At 40.1% G+C, this 17034-nt stretch overlaps 4 protein-coding genes across 4 annotated transcripts; all 4 read left to right on the top strand.

Annotated features, from left to right (window-relative positions):
* The first annotated feature begins 2064 nt into the window (after window positions 1-2064).
* LOC141914614 (E3 ubiquitin-protein ligase RNF19A-like) lies at window positions 2065-5794 on the top strand. The gene is made up of 3 exons (XM_074805857.1): window positions 2065-2194; window positions 2679-2925; window positions 5660-5794. The coding sequence occupies exons 1-3, from the start codon at window positions 2065-2067 to the stop codon at window positions 5706-5708; spliced, it is 426 nt and encodes a 141-aa protein (XP_074661958.1). The 3' UTR covers window positions 5709-5794.
* Window positions 5606-9525, top strand: LOC141914623 (E3 ubiquitin-protein ligase RNF19A-like). Its single transcript, XM_074805873.1, has 3 exons — window positions 5606-5925; window positions 6410-6656; window positions 9391-9525. The coding sequence occupies exons 1-3, from the start codon at window positions 5796-5798 to the stop codon at window positions 9437-9439; spliced, it is 426 nt and encodes a 141-aa protein (XP_074661974.1). The 5' UTR covers window positions 5606-5795; the 3' UTR covers window positions 9440-9525.
* LOC141914622 (E3 ubiquitin-protein ligase RNF19A-like) lies at window positions 9522-13256 on the top strand. Its single transcript, XM_074805872.1, has 3 exons — window positions 9522-9656; window positions 10141-10387; window positions 13122-13256. The coding sequence occupies exons 1-3, from the start codon at window positions 9527-9529 to the stop codon at window positions 13168-13170; spliced, it is 426 nt and encodes a 141-aa protein (XP_074661973.1). The 5' UTR covers window positions 9522-9526; the 3' UTR covers window positions 13171-13256.
* Window positions 13253-16381, top strand: LOC141914621 (E3 ubiquitin-protein ligase RNF19A-like). Its single transcript, XM_074805871.1, has 4 exons — window positions 13253-13387; window positions 13872-14118; window positions 14707-14766; window positions 16042-16381. Exons 1-4 carry the CDS (start codon window positions 13258-13260, stop codon window positions 16067-16069), a joined length of 465 nt encoding a protein of 154 aa, XP_074661972.1. The 5' UTR covers window positions 13253-13257; the 3' UTR covers window positions 16070-16381.
* The last annotated feature ends 653 nt before the right edge of the window (window positions 16382-17034 follow it).

Here is a 17034-nt window from a genome sequence, read left to right as displayed (position 1 = left end):
AAGTAAGAACACATCATAAGCTGGACTTAATGTGAGTCTAGCTTGATTAGCTAGAGCTCTCAATCTACGTAGATCCATCCTGAAACCAGAGAGAGAGAGCGGTGTCTTGGCCCTTGTCATCCCTAACGTTGGTATAAGCGCATCCGATTATAAAAACCTTACAAACAACGATTAGGAAACTACAGCAAACTCTAATTCACTGATGCGTGTAAAACCATCATTCAGTAAAAAGTATAAATAACATACGTAAAGAGTGGATCGAGGCCTAAACTATTACTATCAATACAGATGGAGCATTTGACTCCGCGGATACCCTGGATTTTAGAGTGCTTTGTTTATTTCCGGGTAGGAATAAATTCATATAGTGTTCCCTGCTCTAAGTCTGAACCAATTTACCGTTAAGTCTTGTATGAAAAAAAGATTGTAACACTGAAAATTCTTGGCACTAAAAGCATTTTGAATCTTGTTGAATCTGTTTTCATTTTTTATCTGATGAAGAAATAATGATTTTCAGTGTTTTGTATTATTTCAGATGTAGGCGTAACGCTAGAGTTTTGTTTATTCTACTCAAAAGAAGGTGATGTTTAGATTAGCGGCATGTAAAGTCTACCACGGGAACTACCGTAAACTCTTTAGTTGGTGCCCGGAGCGCTCATGCACCTGAGTCCTAGTCGACCTCGATCTGCGCGGTCTACAGAACTAGCCCTCCCAAGTGGAGTATGTCCCATTTAAGAATGATGGCGGACGAATCAATCGCAATTTTCACTTGAAATATTTAGAAACTTCACTTTCAACGCAGAAGCGACAGAATGTCTTCAGACCATTTCAACATTGAAATACAGTAATTAAATTTACTTATGAATCGAATACTTGTGATGTATGAAGGTGATTCGAGATGGAGAGCGACATAAAACACTCCGGTTTAACCCCACGAGCAGCAGCAATCTCTATTCACTGATGCGTGCTGTAAAACCATCGTTCAATAAAAAGTATCAATAACATAAGAGAGCCTAATATAAACCATTACTATCAATACAGATGAGGCATTTGACCCCGCGGATACCCTGGATTTTAGAGTGCTTTCTCTGACAGGTTTCTATGTTTATTTCAGGCCCAGGGGCAGGGTGATGCTCTACAAAAAAAACTGCAGTCATCAGGAAGTTCAAGGAAAAATAACTGTTTGGCAATGAAGTGAACAAGTGATCCCTCAATTCAGGTAGATATATCTTAGGCCCTAATCAAAGACCTCTAAAAACCAGTTTCAGTGGTGTTTTAAAACTGAGTTAACCAAAATCCAAGCAGGTTTTCAGCGCCGTTCTCAAATCATTGATGCCATCATGATTTGAAAGCTTGTCAAAGATTGCGGCTCAATTTACTGTTTTTGGGACTAAACAAAAATTTCGCTGCAATGAAATTTACTGTGAAAATATCAAACATGTTTGAATGGTGCGATTCACCTGCTGCTGAGCAACGAACACGCTGCAAATTTCATTGTGAAATCTGTAATTTCAGACGGTGTGGGAATAAATTCATATAGTGTTCCCTGCTCTAAGTCTGAACCAATTTACCGTTAAGTCTTGTATGAAAAAAGATTGTAACACTGAAAATTCTTGACATTAAAAGCATTTGAATCTTGTTGAATCTGTTTTCATTTTTTATCTGATGAAGAAATAATGATTTTCAGTGTTTTGTATTATTTCAGATGTAGGCGTAACGCTAGAGTTTTGTTTATTCTACTCAAAAAGAAGGTGATGTTTAGATCAGGTTTGTTTAGTTACTCTTATTTATATCGAATATTTGATACGATTTTTGTGAATTGCTCTAATGATGTTATAATGAATGTTGTTTGATTTATTTTCAGTCTAATGGAGGAGGATCTCAATAACTGAAACCTGCGACATGTCTACACCTGAAATTGACTGCGCGTCAAGTGAATACGTTACGGTCACCTACCACAGCACAAGAGGAATATGGTAATAGCCGGTGGTGTAACTGCGTCTGTTATCGTAGCGCCAGTTGTCGCTAGTTTAGCCGTTGGTATCGGTGTACCGATATTATTGGCATATGTTTACGGCGTGGTACCGATATCGCTGTGTCGCAGCGGTGGTTGCGGCGTATCGACGACTGACTCCGGGCGGAGTTCGATTTGAGTTCGAAGAGAACGAAGGAAGTGGCCCATCAGGGCCTTACGCCCGTAAGTACTTAAACCATACTTTTCATATAGCGCAGGGTCCGGAATCAGCTGTCTTTCTAGGAATCTTAGGGGATAATTTGATGATGTCATAGGGGGATTTATTGGAGGTGACCAACTTTTCTAGGTTTTGTATAGACTAAATGTCTATTTATTTTTGATTGTCCACGATCTTTTTGGGATATTTCGCTTAATTTTTGGTGTGCATTCCTCAAATAGGTCTTAATCGAATCAGCAGTGTTGTGCAGTCCAGATAAATCATCGTTTTTATATCAATTTTACACTGTTCAGAAGGATTGATGAATATTCTCGAAAATTGAACTAAATAAATGGACTTTAGCCATTAAGAGAAAGATAATTTGATGATGTCATAAGGGGATTGACTGATAAAGCCATGTTGTCTGGTGTGGCTGCTATATATATCCCCCTATGACGTCATTTAAGTTAGTTCAGTACTAGTATGAGTGAATGTTTATATTTGTTGTAGCTGATTCTCACAGTATAGAAACGACCAGTGACCGGGTAGCGAACCCCAGTACCGGACCTAGTATCGGTGAGATGTCTATGGCTATGACTGGCAGTCTTAGCGCTAGCGGAAGCCACATCGACCGAGTCGGGAAAATCCGCGATGAGAGCGATCGCGAATCGGCCGGTAACAGAGCGATTGCTGGCTCCAGTTTGAACGGTAGTTTATCGGGAAGCGCGGTTGCCGGACCTAGCGGATTCCAAAACAGGTAAGAGATTTTCCCGACTACAATCTCACGAATCACGAGGATCCCCTGGAAAATTGGAGGAGGGCACGGCGAAGGTACGGGTGCAGATTTAGGAAAATCTAAAAGGGAAGGAAGAGCAGTTCTCTGAGAAAGCAGGATTAAGTCTGACTTATGTCGACAAGCAACGCGATGCCTACCGACACCATTAGAAGCAGTTTCGAAGTTAAAAACTGTGGTGTTTTAAAACCGAGTTAACCAAAATCAAAGCAGGTTTTCAGCGCCGTTCTCAAATCATTGATGCCATCATGATTTGAAAGCTTGTCAAAGATTGCGGCTCAATTTACTTTGGAAATATCAAACATGTTTGAATGGTGCGATTCACCTGCAGCTGAGCAACGAACACGCTGCAAATTTCATTGTGAAATCTGTAATTTCAGACGGTGTGGGAATAAATTCATATAGTGTTCCCTGCTCTGAGTCTGAACCAATTAAAAAAAATTGTAACACTGAAAATTGTTGGCACTAAAAGCATTTTGAATCTTGTTGAATCTGTTTTCATTTTTTATCTGATGAAGAAATAATGATTTTCAGTGTTTTGTATTATTTCAGATGTAGGCGTAACGCTAGAGTTTTGTTTATTCTACTCAAAAGAAGGTGATGTTTAGATCAGGTTCGTTTAGTTACTCTTATTTATATCGAATATTTGATACGATTTTTGTGAATTGCTCTAATGATGTTATAATGAATGTTGTTTGATTTATTTTCAGTCTAATGGAGGAGGATCTCAATAACTGAAACCTGCGACACGTCTACACCAGGGGCCAGCTGCACAGTCGTGACTTAAGTCCAAAAGTGGTCTTAAATCTTGTGACTGGTCTTAAGTTGTTAGATTAGCTATAGAACTAAGTTGGTCTTAGACTAGTCTTAAGTCTAAGCCATGACTATGCAACTGGCCCCTGCACACATGGCGATTCTCTAGTTGTCAGAGCTCTGAATCAAATGGTTGCAAGTGATAGAATGAATCCATAGATATTTATGGTCCTTCCTTGTAAACCCGAGCTCGGCTTTTAATCGATGATAAAGGTTTATAAGTCCTTAGAAATTGAGTAATAATTAAAGTAAAAAGTCTTGGAGCCGAAAGAAGAAGATATTGTGGCAACTTGGCACGTTAGTTGGCGCTCCGGTCAGTATCGGACTGTCGCTGGAATCGCAGTTCCCGCGATGATCATAGGGATTCCCGTCTGGGTCAGACGCAAGGTAAATTATCGACTAATATTAGGAATCCATCTGCCGTCTGTCTGTGAGAATCTCAATTTAGTGATCATTATTATATTTCCACAAGAGTCACAAGGGCCTCGTGCCCAAAAGGTCATTTTTGGTCTGAATTCCGAGAACATATACGCATGGACACATAACTGAAAGTCTTTTATATGTTAGGCCTATCACACAGGCTGACCACGTGAGACATAAAATGATAGCTTAATATGTGTGGTAGGTCAGCTTTCTGACTACAGTTTTTCAATTTGATTAAATTGTTGAACTAAAGGAATTTAACCCAAACAGATGAACTGGGATTCAAAATGTTCATTCATTGAATGCCTCATTACAGATATTATTATGTCCTTTGAAATGTCCTTTCATGTTGAAATTAAACCCACACAACTGTTTAACTCAAAACAAAGTCAATTGTAGATCTATAATTGACTAACTATAGGAGGCTGTCAACTGATGTCACTATATGTAAACACCTCCTCTACACCTAGGAACAGTTATAACCCTAACCCTAGCTTCTGATTGGCTGGAGCTGGTCACCTGATATATGCAAATAGCCCAAAGCACATGGTCACTAACCCTAACCCTAGCTTCTGATTGGCTGGAGCTGGTCACCTGATATATGCAAATAGCCCCAAGCACATGGTCACTTACCCTAACCCTAGCTTCTGATTGGTTGGAGCTGGTCACCTGATAGATGCAAATAGCCCCAAGCACATGGTCACTAACCCTAACCCTAGCTTCTGATTGGCTGGAGCTGGTCACCTGATATATGCAAATAGCCCCAAGCACATGGTCAATAACCCTAACCCTAGCTTCTGATTGGCTGGAGCTGGTCACCTGATGTAAACAAACTGGCCACACTAGCCCTAGTGATTATGGGATATCATTGCAATGTGGAACTGGATCCAGAGTCTCAATTAGACCCACACAACTGTGGAACTGGATCAAATTAAACCCACACAACTGTGGAACTGGATCAAATTAAACCCACACAACTGTGGAACTGGATCCAGAGTCTCAATTAAACCCACACAACTGTGAAACTGGGTCCAGTGTCAAAGTAAAACTACCCAAAAAACTGGGATTGTCAATGCCAATCCCAGTTTTGCAATAATTGAATATAGCCAAAAACTGGGATTTAATATAGACTGTATTCGAATTGAATTCACAGAGTGACGTTGAATAACCAACACTTAGAAGTAATAAATCCTTATTGATTTGTTTTGTCAAAATCCTAGTTCTAAATACTGCGCATAAACTGTATCAAGTGGTTACTGTCATTTAACCGTAATGACAAGGACATATGATAAGGCTTATCGGGTGAAATACAGGAGATCGACAAATTCAAGTTCTGAAATTACTCGCTTGATGGCACTAGTCAGAACCGGAAATTGGAACCTACATCCACCCTGCGCGAGATTTTTATTGCAAATTTAACCATGAAAAATGCTATTTCTCATGTGTTTATCTTGTGTTTCAGTTACATACACGTTACGGTCACCTACCACAGCACAAGAGGAATATGGTAATAGCCGGTGGTGTAACTGCGTCTGTTATCGTAGCGCCAGTTGTCGCTAGTTTAGCCGTTGGTATCGGTGTACCGATATTATTGGCGTATGTTTACGGCGTGGTACCGATATCGCTGTGTCGCAGCGGTGGTTGCGGCGTATCGACGACTGACTCCGGGCGGAGTTCGATTTGAGTTCGAAGAGAACGAAGGAAGTGGCCCATCGGGGCCTTACGCCCGTAAGTACTTAAACCATACTTTTCATATAGCGCAGGGTCCGGAATCAGCTGTCTTTCTAGGAATCTTAGGGGATAATTTGATGATGTCATAGGGGGATTTATTGGAGGTGACCAACTTTTCTAGGTTTTGTATAGACTAAATGTCTATTTATTTTTGATTGTCCACGATCTTTTTGGGATATTTCGCTTAATTTTTGGTGTGCATTCCTCAAATAGGTCTTAATCGAATCAGCAGTGTTGTGCAGTCCAGATAAATCATCGTTTTTATATCAATTTTACACTGTTCAGAAGGATTGATGAATATTCTCGAAAATTGAACTAAATAAATGGACTTTAGCCATTAAGAGAAAGATAATTTGATGATGTCATAAGGGGATTGACTGATAAAGCCATGTTGTCTGGTGTGGCTGCTATATATATCCCCCTATGACGTCATTTAAGTTAGTTCAGTACTAGTATGAGTGAATGTTTATATTTGTTGTAGCTGATTCTCACAGTATAGAAACGACCAGTGACCGGGTAGCGAACCCCAGTACCGGACCTAGTATCGGTGAGATGTCTATGGCTATGACTGGCAGTCTTAGCGCTAGCGGAAGCCACATCGACCGAGTCGGGAAAATCCGCGATGAGAGCGATCGCGAATCGGCCGGTAACAGAGCGATTGCTGGCTCCAGTTTGAACGGTAGTTTATCGGGAAGCGCGGTTGCCGGACCTAGCGGATTCCAAAACAGGTAAGAGATTTTCCCGACTACAATCTCACGAATCACGAGGATCCCCTGGAAAATTGGAGGAGGGCACGGCGAAGGTACGGGTGCAGATTTAGGAAAATCTAAAAGGGAAGGAAGAGCAGTTCTCTGAGAAAGCAGGATTAAGTCTGACTTATGTCGACAAGCAACGCGATGCCTACCGACACCATTAGAAGCAGTTTCGAAGTTAAAAACTGTGGTGTTTTAAAACCGAGTTAACCAAAATCAAAGCAGGTTTTCAGCGCCGTTCTCAAATCATTGATGCCATCATGATTTGAAAGCTTGTCAAAGATTGCGGCTCAATTTACTTTGGAAATATCAAACATGTTTGAATGGTGCGATTCACCTGCAGCTGAGCAACGAACACGCTGCAAATTTCATTGTGAAATCTGTAATTTCAGACGGTGTGGGAATAAATTCATATAGTGTTCCCTGCTCTGAGTCTGAACCAATTAAAAAAAATTGTAACACTGAAAATTGTTGGCACTAAAAGCATTTTGAATCTTGTTGAATCTGTTTTCATTTTTTATCTGATGAAGAAATAATGATTTTCAGTGTTTTGTATTATTTCAGATGTAGGCGTAACGCTAGAGTTTTGTTTATTCTACTCAAAAGAAGGTGATGTTTAGATCAGGTTCGTTTAGTTACTCTTATTTATATCGAATATTTGATACGATTTTTGTGAATTGCTCTAATGATGTTATGATGAATGTTGTTTGATTTATTTTCAGTCTAATGGAGGAGGATCTCAATAACTGAAACCTGCGACACGTCTACACCAGGGGCCAGCTGCACAGTCGTGACTTAAGTCCAAAAGTGGTCTTAAATCTTGTGACTGGTCTTAAGTTGTTAGATTAGCTATAGAACTAAGTTGGTCTTAGACTAGTCTTAAGTCTAAGCCATGACTATGCAACTGGCCCCTGCACACATGGCGATTCTCTAGTTGTCAGAGCTCTGAATCAAATGGTTGCAAGTGATAGAATGAATCCATTGATATTTATGGTCCTTCCTTGTAAACCCGAGCTCGGCTTTTAATCGATGATAAAGGTTTATAAGTCCTTAGAAATTGAGTAATAATTAAAGTAAAAAGTCTTGGAGCCGAAAGAAGAAGATATTGTGGCAACTTGGCACGTTAGTTGGCGCTCCGGTCAGTATCGGACTGTCGCTGGAATCGCAGTTCCCGCGATGATCATAGGGATTCCCGTCTGGGTCAGACGCAAGGTAAATTATCGACTAATATTAGGAATCCATCTGCCGTCTGTCTGTGAGAATCTCAATTTAGTGATCATTATTATATTTCCACAAGAGTCACAAGGGCCTCGTGCCCAAAAGGTCATTTTTGGTCTGAATTCCGAGAACATATACGCATGGACACATAACTGAAAGTCTTTTATATGTTAGGCCTATCACACAGGCTGACCACGTGAGACATAAAATGATAGCTTAATATGTGTGGTAGGTCAGCTTTCTGACTACAGTTTTTCAATTTGATTAAATTGTTGAACTAAAGGAATTTAACCCAAACAGATGAACTGGGATTCAAAATGTTCATTCATTGAATGCCTCATTACAGATATTATTATGTCCTTTGAAATGTCCTTTCATGTTGAAATTAAACCCACACAACTGTTTAACTCAAAACAAAGTCAATTGTAGATCTATAATTGACTGACTATAGGAGGCTGTCAACTGATGTCACTATATGTAAACACCTCCTCTACACCTAGGAACAGTTATAACCCTAACCCTAGCTTCTGATTGGCTGGAGCTGGTCACCTGATATATGCAAATAGCCCAAAGCACATGGTCACTAACCCTAACCCTAGCTTCTGATTGGCTGGAGCTGGTCACCTGATATATGCAAATAGCCCCAAGCACATGGTCACTTACCCTAACCCTAGCTTCTGATTGGTTGGAGCTGGTCACCTGATAGATGCAAATAGCCCCAAGCACATGGTCACTAACCCTAACCCTAGCTTCTGATTGGCTGGAGCTGGTCACCTGATATATGCAAATAGCCCCAAGCACATGGTCAATAACCCTAACCCTAGCTTCTGATTGGCTGGAGCTGGTCACCTGATGTAAACAAACTGGCCACACTAGCCCTAGTGATTATGGGATATCATTGCAATGTGGAACTGGATCCAGAGTCTCAATTAGACCCACACAACTGTGGAACTGGATCAAATTAAACCCACACAACTGTGGAACTGGATCAAATTAAACCCACACAACTGTGGAACTGGATCCAGAGTCTCAATTAAACCCACACAACTGTGAAACTGGGTCCAGTGTCAAAGTAAAACTACCCAAAAAACTGGGATTGTCAATGCCAATCCCAGTTTTGCAATAATTGAATATAGCCAAAAACTGGGATTTAATATAGACTGTATTCGAATTGAATTCACAGAGTGACGTTGAATAACCAACACTTAGAAGTAATAAATCCTTATTGATTTGTTTTGTCAAAATCCTAGTTCTAAATACTGCGCATAAACTGTATCAAGTGGTTACTGTCATTTAACCGTAATGACAAGGACATATGATAAGGCTTATCGGGTGAAATACAGGAGATCGACAAATTCAAGTTCTGAAATTACTCGCTTGATGGCACTAGTCAGAACCGGAAATTGGAACCTACGTCCACCCTGCGCGAGATTTTTATTGCAAATTTAACCATGAAAAATGCTATTTCTCATGTGTTTATCTTGTGTTTCAGTTACATACACGTTACGGTCACCTACCACAGCACAAGAGGAATATGGTAATAGCCGGTGGTGTAACTGCGTCTGTTATCGTAGCGCCAGTTGTCGCTAGTTTAGCCGTTGGTATCGGTGTACCGATATTATTGGCGTATGTTTACGGCGTGGTACCGATATCGCTGTGTCGCAGCGGTGGTTGCGGCGTATCGACGACTGACTCCGGGCGGAGTTCGATTTGAGTTCGAAGAGAACGAAGGAAGTGGCCCATCGGGGCCTTACGCCCGTAAGTACTTAAACCATACTTTTCATATAGCACAGGGTCCGGAATCAGCTGTCTTTCTAGGAATCTTAGGGGATAATTTGATGATGTCATAGGGGGATTTATTGGAGGTGACCAACTTTTCTAGGTTTTGTATAGACTAAATGTCTATTTATTTTTGATTGTCCACGATCTTTTTGGGATATTTCGCTTAATTTTTGGTGTGCATTCCTCAAATAGGTCTTAATCGAATCAGCAGTGTTGTGCAGTCCAGATAAATCATCGTTTTTATATCAATTTTATACTGTTCAGAAGGATTGATGAATATTCTCGAAAATTGAACTAAATAAATGGACTTTAGCCATTAAGAGAAAGATAATTTGATGATGTCATAAGGGGATTGACTGATAAAGCCATGTTGTCTGGTGTGGCTGCTATATATATCCCCCTATGACGTCATTTAAGTTAGTTCAGTACTAGTATGAGTGAATGTTTATATTTGTTGTAGCTGATTCTCACAGTATAGAAACGACCAGTGACCGGGTAGCGAACCCCAGTACCGGACCTAGTATCGGTGAGATGTCTATGGCTATGACTGGCAGTCTTAGCGCTAGCGGAAGCCACATCGACCGAGTCGGGAAAATCCGCGATGAGAGCGATCGCGAATCGGCCGGTAACAGAGCGATTGCTGGCTCCAGTTTGAACGGTAGTTTATCGGGAAGCGCGGTTGCCGGACCTAGCGGATTCCAAAACAGGTAAGAGATTTTCCCGACTACAATCTCACGAATCACGAGGATCCCCTGGAAAATTGGAGGAGGGCACGGCGAAGGTACGGGTGCAGATTTAGGAAAATCTAAAAGGGAAGGAAGAGCAGTTCTCTGAGAAAGCAGGATTAAGTCTGACTTATGTCGACAAGCAACGCGATGCCTACCGACACCATTAGAAGCAGTTTCGAAGTTAAAAACTGTGGTGTTTTAAAACCGAGTTAACCAAAATCAAAGCAGGTTTTCAGCGCCGTTCTCAAATCATTGATGCCATCATGATTTGAAAGCTTGTCAAAGATTGCGGCTCAATTTACTTTGGAAATATCAAACATGTTTGAATGGTGCGATTCACCTGCAGCTGAGCAACGAACACGCTGCAAATTTCATTGTGAAATCTGTAATTTCAGACGGTGTGGGAATAAATTCATATAGTGTTCCCTGCTCTGAGTCTGAACCAATTAAAAAAAATTGTAACACTGAAAATTGTTGGCACTAAAAGCATTTTGAATCTTGTTGAATCTGTTTTCATTTTTTATCTGATGAAGAAATAATGATTTTCAGTGTTTTGTATTATTTCAGATGTAGGCGTAACGCTAGAGTTTTGTTTATTCTACTCAAAAGAAGGTGATGTTTAGATCAGGTTCGTTTAGTTACTCTTATTTATATCGAATATTTGATACGATTTTTGTGAATTGCTCTAATGATGTTATGATGAATGTTGTTTGATTTATTTTCAGTCTAATGGAGGAGGATCTCAATAACTGAAACCTGCGACACGTCTACACCAGGGGCCAGCTGCACAGTCGTGACTTAAGTCCAAAAGTGGTCTTAAATCTTGTGACTGGTCTTAAGTTGTTAGATTAGCTATAGAACTAAGTTGGTCTTAGACTAGTCTTAAGTCTAAGCCATGACTATGCAACTGGCCCCTGCACACATGGCGATTCTCTAGTTGTCAGAGCTCTGAATCAAATGGTTGCAAGTGATAGAATGAATCCATTGATATTTATGGTCCTTCCTTGTAAACCCGAGCTCGGCTTTTAATCGATGATAAAGGTTTATAAGTCCTTAGAAATTGAGTAATAATTAAAGTAAAAAGTCTTGGAGCCGAAAGAAGAAGATATTGTGGCAACTTGGCACGTTAGTTGGCGCTCCGGTCAGTATCGGACTGTCGCTGGAATCGCAGTTCCCGCGATGATCATAGGGATTCCCGTCTGGGTCAGACGCAAGGTAAATTATCGACTAATATTAGGAATCCATCTGCCGTCTGTCTGTGAGAATCTCAATTTAGTGATCATTATTATATTTCCACAAGAGTCACAAGGGCCTCGTGCCCAAAAGGTCATTTTTGGTCTGAATTCCGAGAACATATACGCATGGACACATAACTGAAAGTCTTTTATATGTTAGGCCTATCACACAGGCTGACCACGTGAGACATAAAATGATAGCTTAATATGTGTGGTAGGTCAGCTTTCTGACTACAGTTTTTCAATTTGATTAAATTGTTGAACTAAAGGAATTTAACCCAAACAGATGAACTGGGATTCAAAATGTTCATTCATTGAATGCCTCATTACAGATATTATTATGTCCTTTGAAATGTCCTTTCATGTTGAAATTAAACCCACACAACTGTTTAACTCAAAACAAAGTCAATTGTAGATCTATAATTGACTGACTATAGGAGGCTGTCAACTGATGTCACTATATGTAAACACCTCCTCTACACCTAGGAACAGTTATAACCCTAACCCTAGCTTCTGATTGGCTGGAGCTGGTCACCTGATATATGCAAATAGCCCAAAGCACATGGTCACTAACCCTAACCCTAGCTTCTGATTGGCTGGAGCTGGTCACCTGATATATGCAAATAGCCCCAAGCACATGGTCACTTACCCTAACCCTAGCTTCTGATTGGTTGGAGCTGGTCACCTGATAGATGCAAATAGCCCCAAGCACATGGTCACTAACCCTAACCCTAGCTTCTGATTGGCTGGAGCTGGTCACCTGATATATGCAAATAGCCCCAAGCACATGGTCAATAACCCTAACCCTAGCTTCTGATTGGCTGGAGCTGGTCACCTGATGTAAACAAACTGGCCACACTAGCCCTAGTGATTATGGGATATCATTGCAATGTGGAACTGGATCCAGAGTCTCAATTAGACCCACACAACTGTGGAACTGGATCAAATTAAACCCACACAACTGTGGAACTGGATCAAATTAAACCCACACAACTGTGGAACTGGATCCAGAGTCTCAATTAAACCCACACAACTGTGAAACTGGGTCCAGTGTCAAAGTAAAACTACCCAAAAAACTGGGATTGTCAATGCCAATCCCAGTTTTGCAATAATTGAATATAGCCAAAAACTGGGATTTAATATAGACTGTATTCGAATTGAATTCACAGAGTGACGTTGAATAACCAACACTTAGAAGTAATAAATCCTTATTGATTTGTTTTGTCAAAATCCTAGTTCTAAATACTGCGCATAAACTGTATCAAGTGGTTACTGTCATTTAACCGTAATGACAAGGACATATGATAAGGCTTATCGGGTGAAATACAGGAGATCGACAAATTCAAGTTCTGAAATTACTCGCTTGATGGCACTAGTCAGAACCGGAAATTGGAACCTACGTCCACCCTGCGCGAGATTTTTATTGCAAATTTAACCATGAAAAATGCTATTTCTCATGTGTTTATCTTGTGTTTCAGTTACATACACGTTACGGTCACCTACCACAGCACAAGAGGAATATGGTAATAGCCGGTGGTGTAACTGCGTCTGTTATCGTAGCGCCAGTTGTCGCTAGTTTAGCCGTTGGTATCGGTGTACCGATATTATTGGCGTATGTTTACGGCGTGGTACCGATATCGCTGTGTCGCAGCGGTGGTTGCGGCGTATCGACGACTGACTCCGGGCGGAGTTCGATTTGAGTTCGAAGAGAACGAAGGAAGTGGCCCATCGGGGCCTTACGCCCGTAAGTACTTAAACCATACTTTTCATATAGCGCAGGGTCCGGAATCAGCTGTCTTTCTAGGAATCTTAGGGGATAATTTGATGATGTCATAGGGGGATTTATTGGAGGTGACCAACTTTTCTAGGTTTTGTATAGACTAAATGTCTATTTATTTTTGATTGTCCACGATCTTTTTGGGATATTTCGCTTAATTTTTGGTGTGCATTCCTCAAATAGGTCTTAATCGAATCAGCAGTGTTGTGCAGTCCAGATAAATCATCGTTTTTATATCAATTTTATACTGTTCAGAAGGATTGATGAATATTCTCGAAAATTGAACTAAATAAATGGACTTTAGCCATTAAGAGAAAGATAATTTGATGATGTCATAAGGGGATTGACTGATAAAGCCATGTTGTCTGGTGTGGCTGCTATATATATCCCCCTATGACGTCATTTAAGTTAGTTCAGTACTAGTATGAGTGAATGTTTATATTTGTTGTAGCTGATTCTCACAGTATAGAAACGACCAGTGACCGGGTAGCGAACCCCAGTACCGGACCTAGTATCGGTGAGATGTCTATGGCTATGACTGGCAGTCTTAGCGCTAGCGGAAGCCACATCGACCGAGTCGGGAAAATCCGCGATGAGAGCGATCGCGAATCGGCCGGTAACAGAGCGATTGCTGGCTCCAGTTTGAACGGTAGTTTATCGGGAAGCGCGGTTGCCGGACCTAGCGGATTCCAAAACAGGTAAGAGATTTTCCCGACTACAATCTCACGAATCACGAGGATCCCCTGGAAAATTGGAGGAGGGCACGGCGAAGGTACGGGTGCAGATTTAGGAAAATCTAAAAGGGAAGGAAGAGCAGTTCTCTGAGAAAGCAGGATTAAGTCTGACTTATGTCGACAAGCAACGCGATGCCTACCGACACCATTAGAAGCAGTTTCGAAGTTAAAAACTGTGGTGTTTTAAAACCGAGTTAACCAAAATCAAAGCAGGTTTTCAGCGCCGTTCTCAAATCATTGATGCCATCATGATTTGAAAGCTTGTCAAAGATTGCGGCTCAATTTACTTTGGAAATATCAAACATGTTTGAATGGTGCGATTCACCTGCAGCTGAGCAACGAACACGCTGCAAATTTCATTGTGAAATCTGTAATTTCAGACGGTGTGGGAATAAATTCATATAGTGTTCCCTGCTCTGAGTCTGAACCAATTAAAAAAAATTGTAACACTGAAAATTGTTGGCACTAAAAGCATTTTGAATCTTGTTGAATCTGTTTTCATTTTTTATCTGATGAAGAAATAATGATTTTCAGTGTTTTGTATTATTTCAGATGTAGGCGTAACGCTAGAGATTTGTTTATTCTACTCAAAGAAGGTGATGTTCAGATCAGGTTCGTTTAGTTACTCTCATTAGCCCACTTGGGACTTAAGTCCCAGCGGGCTATTGCGTTCACTTTTCGTCCGTCGTCCGTCCGTAGACGGAATTCAGTTATTTTGGGAAGTTTTGAAGACGCTTCAAGGTAATGTCTTGATATTTCGGTTACACATGTATCTACCCTATACACATCTTCAGCCCAAAAACTGGCCCTGTCAGATTCGAGATGGCCGACTGGCAGCAATTGTTGTTCGCCAAAATCAGCACTTTTTACACATTTTTGAACTTTTTGAGGGAAATTTTGAAGACGCTTTGATCAATTACCTTGATCTTTCGGATATATGTGAATCATCTCAGGGCCCATCAGCATAACAAAAATTGCGTCGATCAGACTCAAGATGGCCGTCCTATGACCTTTTTAGTGGCCAAAAATGTTAATTATGGCCCGAATTCTGAGTCCTTCCTACTGGTTTACCATTTCTCATTGCAATTTGTGATGGGTATTCTTTGTAAAGGGATGTTTTAAACCTGAGACAGGTATTTTTCATCAGCCAATTATGACGCAATTGGTGGCCATCTTGGTGTCACCAGTTCTCATTCGTAAGTGGAAAAAAGTTTTTCCACATTATATTGATACCACAATCATTTAGAAAGTTGTAGCTCATAACGTGTTCCATGATTGTGGTGAGTTTCAAGGTCATTGGATTTTTTATATGGCCACCACGGGCTGTTGAATAATGCAATATCTTAGCATTTCTATATTATATTCGTACCTATGCATATTTTGTAACCACAATCAATTGGAAAGTTGTAGCTCATGACATCACTATGATTGTTGCGAGTTTTAAGGACATTAGTTATTCTAATATTTTAGCAATAATAGCATATTTTGTTACCAAATGCAAAGTTGTAGTTCATGACATGTTTTATGATTGTGGTAAGTTTCTAGGTCATTGGGTTTTGAATATGGTCACCAGGGGGCGTTAAATAGTAGAATAACTTAGTATTTCCATATTAAATTGGTAACGAGGCGTATTTTGTTATCACAATCAATTACAAAATCGTAGCTGCTGACATGATCTATGATTCTGGTGAGTTTCAAGGTCATTGGTTTTTGTATATGGTCACCAGGGGGCGTTGAATATTGAAATTGTTAGATTGTTGAGCATTTGGAACCACTTCCCAAGCGGGCATGGTGTTCCTGGACCCCTAGTTTATTTCGAATATTTGATTTGATTTTTTTTAATTGCTCTAATGATGTTATAATGAATGTTGTTTGATTTATTTTCAGTCTAATGGAGGAGGATCTCAATAACTGAAACCTGCGACATGTCTACACCTGAAATTGACTGCGCGTCAAATGAATGAATTATTGATTCTAAATGGTGATGTTTCATGCTGATTAGAGAATTTGGAGGGATGTCCCATTCAAACCCAGTGATTCTGATCAGATGATAAACCAGGGTGTCTGATATATACTGATGAATAGTTACTACGACATGATCGCCACCTATTGGAATTCTGCTAAACTACCAAATTATTGGATTGAACTGTATATCACAGACGCCATCTATTGGAAATTTAGAAATTAATATCTTGATTGTCAAATTAAACGTGAAATTGATTTTAGATAAACACAAAATATTTCTCAAATTGAGTCTGAACTGTTGGTTTGATCTGAATGTAGTGTAACACAATATCTGAGCGACTATTAAAACCCTTCCAGGATTGGCACTGTCTTCCAGAGATGAATTTGATAAAACCAGTGTCTCTGGTAAACTTTGCATCATTCAGAATCTACTCAACCAAAGTAAAATAACTTTAAACGAAATTTAAGAATCTACATGGCTTCATTTCTGAATGATTTTTGTTTGTTTTGACTGGTGCGTTGTCATGGTGATGGCAAGGTGAAATTCTGGATCCGATGTCTGGAAAAATAGTAATTCCTCAAAACAGAGCCAAGAAATGAATAACTTCACTTATTTTCATTGAAATGACAAGGAGAATGAATTTATTTGAGCAAAATATTTCATAGAAATTTGTGACAGAAATATGAAATTTGACCTCGAATGATATGAAAGGGGTAATGTTGAGTCCGGGTGACCTCTAGATACTTCAGACCGCACAGATGATGATGATGATGATGAAAACTGTTATTTGTGTTCTCCTCTTCTTCAGAATCAGTCTATAAATAGATTAAGAAAAGATATCTGTATTTTTCTTTTAAAAGAGTCATTATCAGGCCACATCGAGGGGGAGGTTGACGTGTTTTGAGTAATTTGAT

The sequence above is a fragment of the Tubulanus polymorphus genome, unplaced genomic scaffold, assembly GCF_964204645.1.
Source record: "Tubulanus polymorphus unplaced genomic scaffold, tnTubPoly1.2 scaffold_56, whole genome shotgun sequence".
Lineage (NCBI taxonomy): Eukaryota > Metazoa > Nemertea > Palaeonemertea > Tubulaniformes > Tubulanidae > Tubulanus > Tubulanus polymorphus.
This window is presented reverse-complemented; position numbering and strand designations above follow the sequence as displayed.

Excerpts from the sequence above, each read along its gene's own strand:
- LOC141914614 (XM_074805857.1), top strand. The coding sequence starts at position 2,065 with ATGTTTACGGCGTGGTACCGATATCGCTGTGTCGCAGCGGTGGTTGCG. Across the intron at positions 2,195-2,678 it reads CCCATCAGGGCCTTACGCCC|CTGATTCTCACAGTATAGAA; the intron begins GTAAGTACTTAA and ends TATTTGTTGTAG. Across the intron at positions 2,926-5,659 it reads CCTAGCGGATTCCAAAACAG|TTACATACACGTTACGGTCA; the intron begins GTAAGAGATTTT and ends CTTGTGTTTCAG.
- LOC141914621 (XM_074805871.1), top strand. The coding sequence starts at position 13,258 with ATGTTTACGGCGTGGTACCGATATCGCTGTGTCGCAGCGGTGGTTGCG. Across the intron at positions 14,119-14,706 it reads CCTAGCGGATTCCAAAACAG|ATGTAGGCGTAACGCTAGAG; the intron begins GTAAGAGATTTT and ends GTATTATTTCAG. Across the intron at positions 14,767-16,041 it reads GAAGGTGATGTTCAGATCAG|TCTAATGGAGGAGGATCTCA; the intron begins GTTCGTTTAGTT and ends ATTTATTTTCAG.
- LOC141914623 (XM_074805873.1), top strand. The coding sequence starts at position 5,796 with ATGTTTACGGCGTGGTACCGATATCGCTGTGTCGCAGCGGTGGTTGCG. Across the intron at positions 5,926-6,409 it reads CCCATCGGGGCCTTACGCCC|CTGATTCTCACAGTATAGAA; the intron begins GTAAGTACTTAA and ends TATTTGTTGTAG. Across the intron at positions 6,657-9,390 it reads CCTAGCGGATTCCAAAACAG|TTACATACACGTTACGGTCA; the intron begins GTAAGAGATTTT and ends CTTGTGTTTCAG.
- LOC141914622 (XM_074805872.1), top strand. The coding sequence starts at position 9,527 with ATGTTTACGGCGTGGTACCGATATCGCTGTGTCGCAGCGGTGGTTGCG. Across the intron at positions 9,657-10,140 it reads CCCATCGGGGCCTTACGCCC|CTGATTCTCACAGTATAGAA; the intron begins GTAAGTACTTAA and ends TATTTGTTGTAG. Across the intron at positions 10,388-13,121 it reads CCTAGCGGATTCCAAAACAG|TTACATACACGTTACGGTCA; the intron begins GTAAGAGATTTT and ends CTTGTGTTTCAG.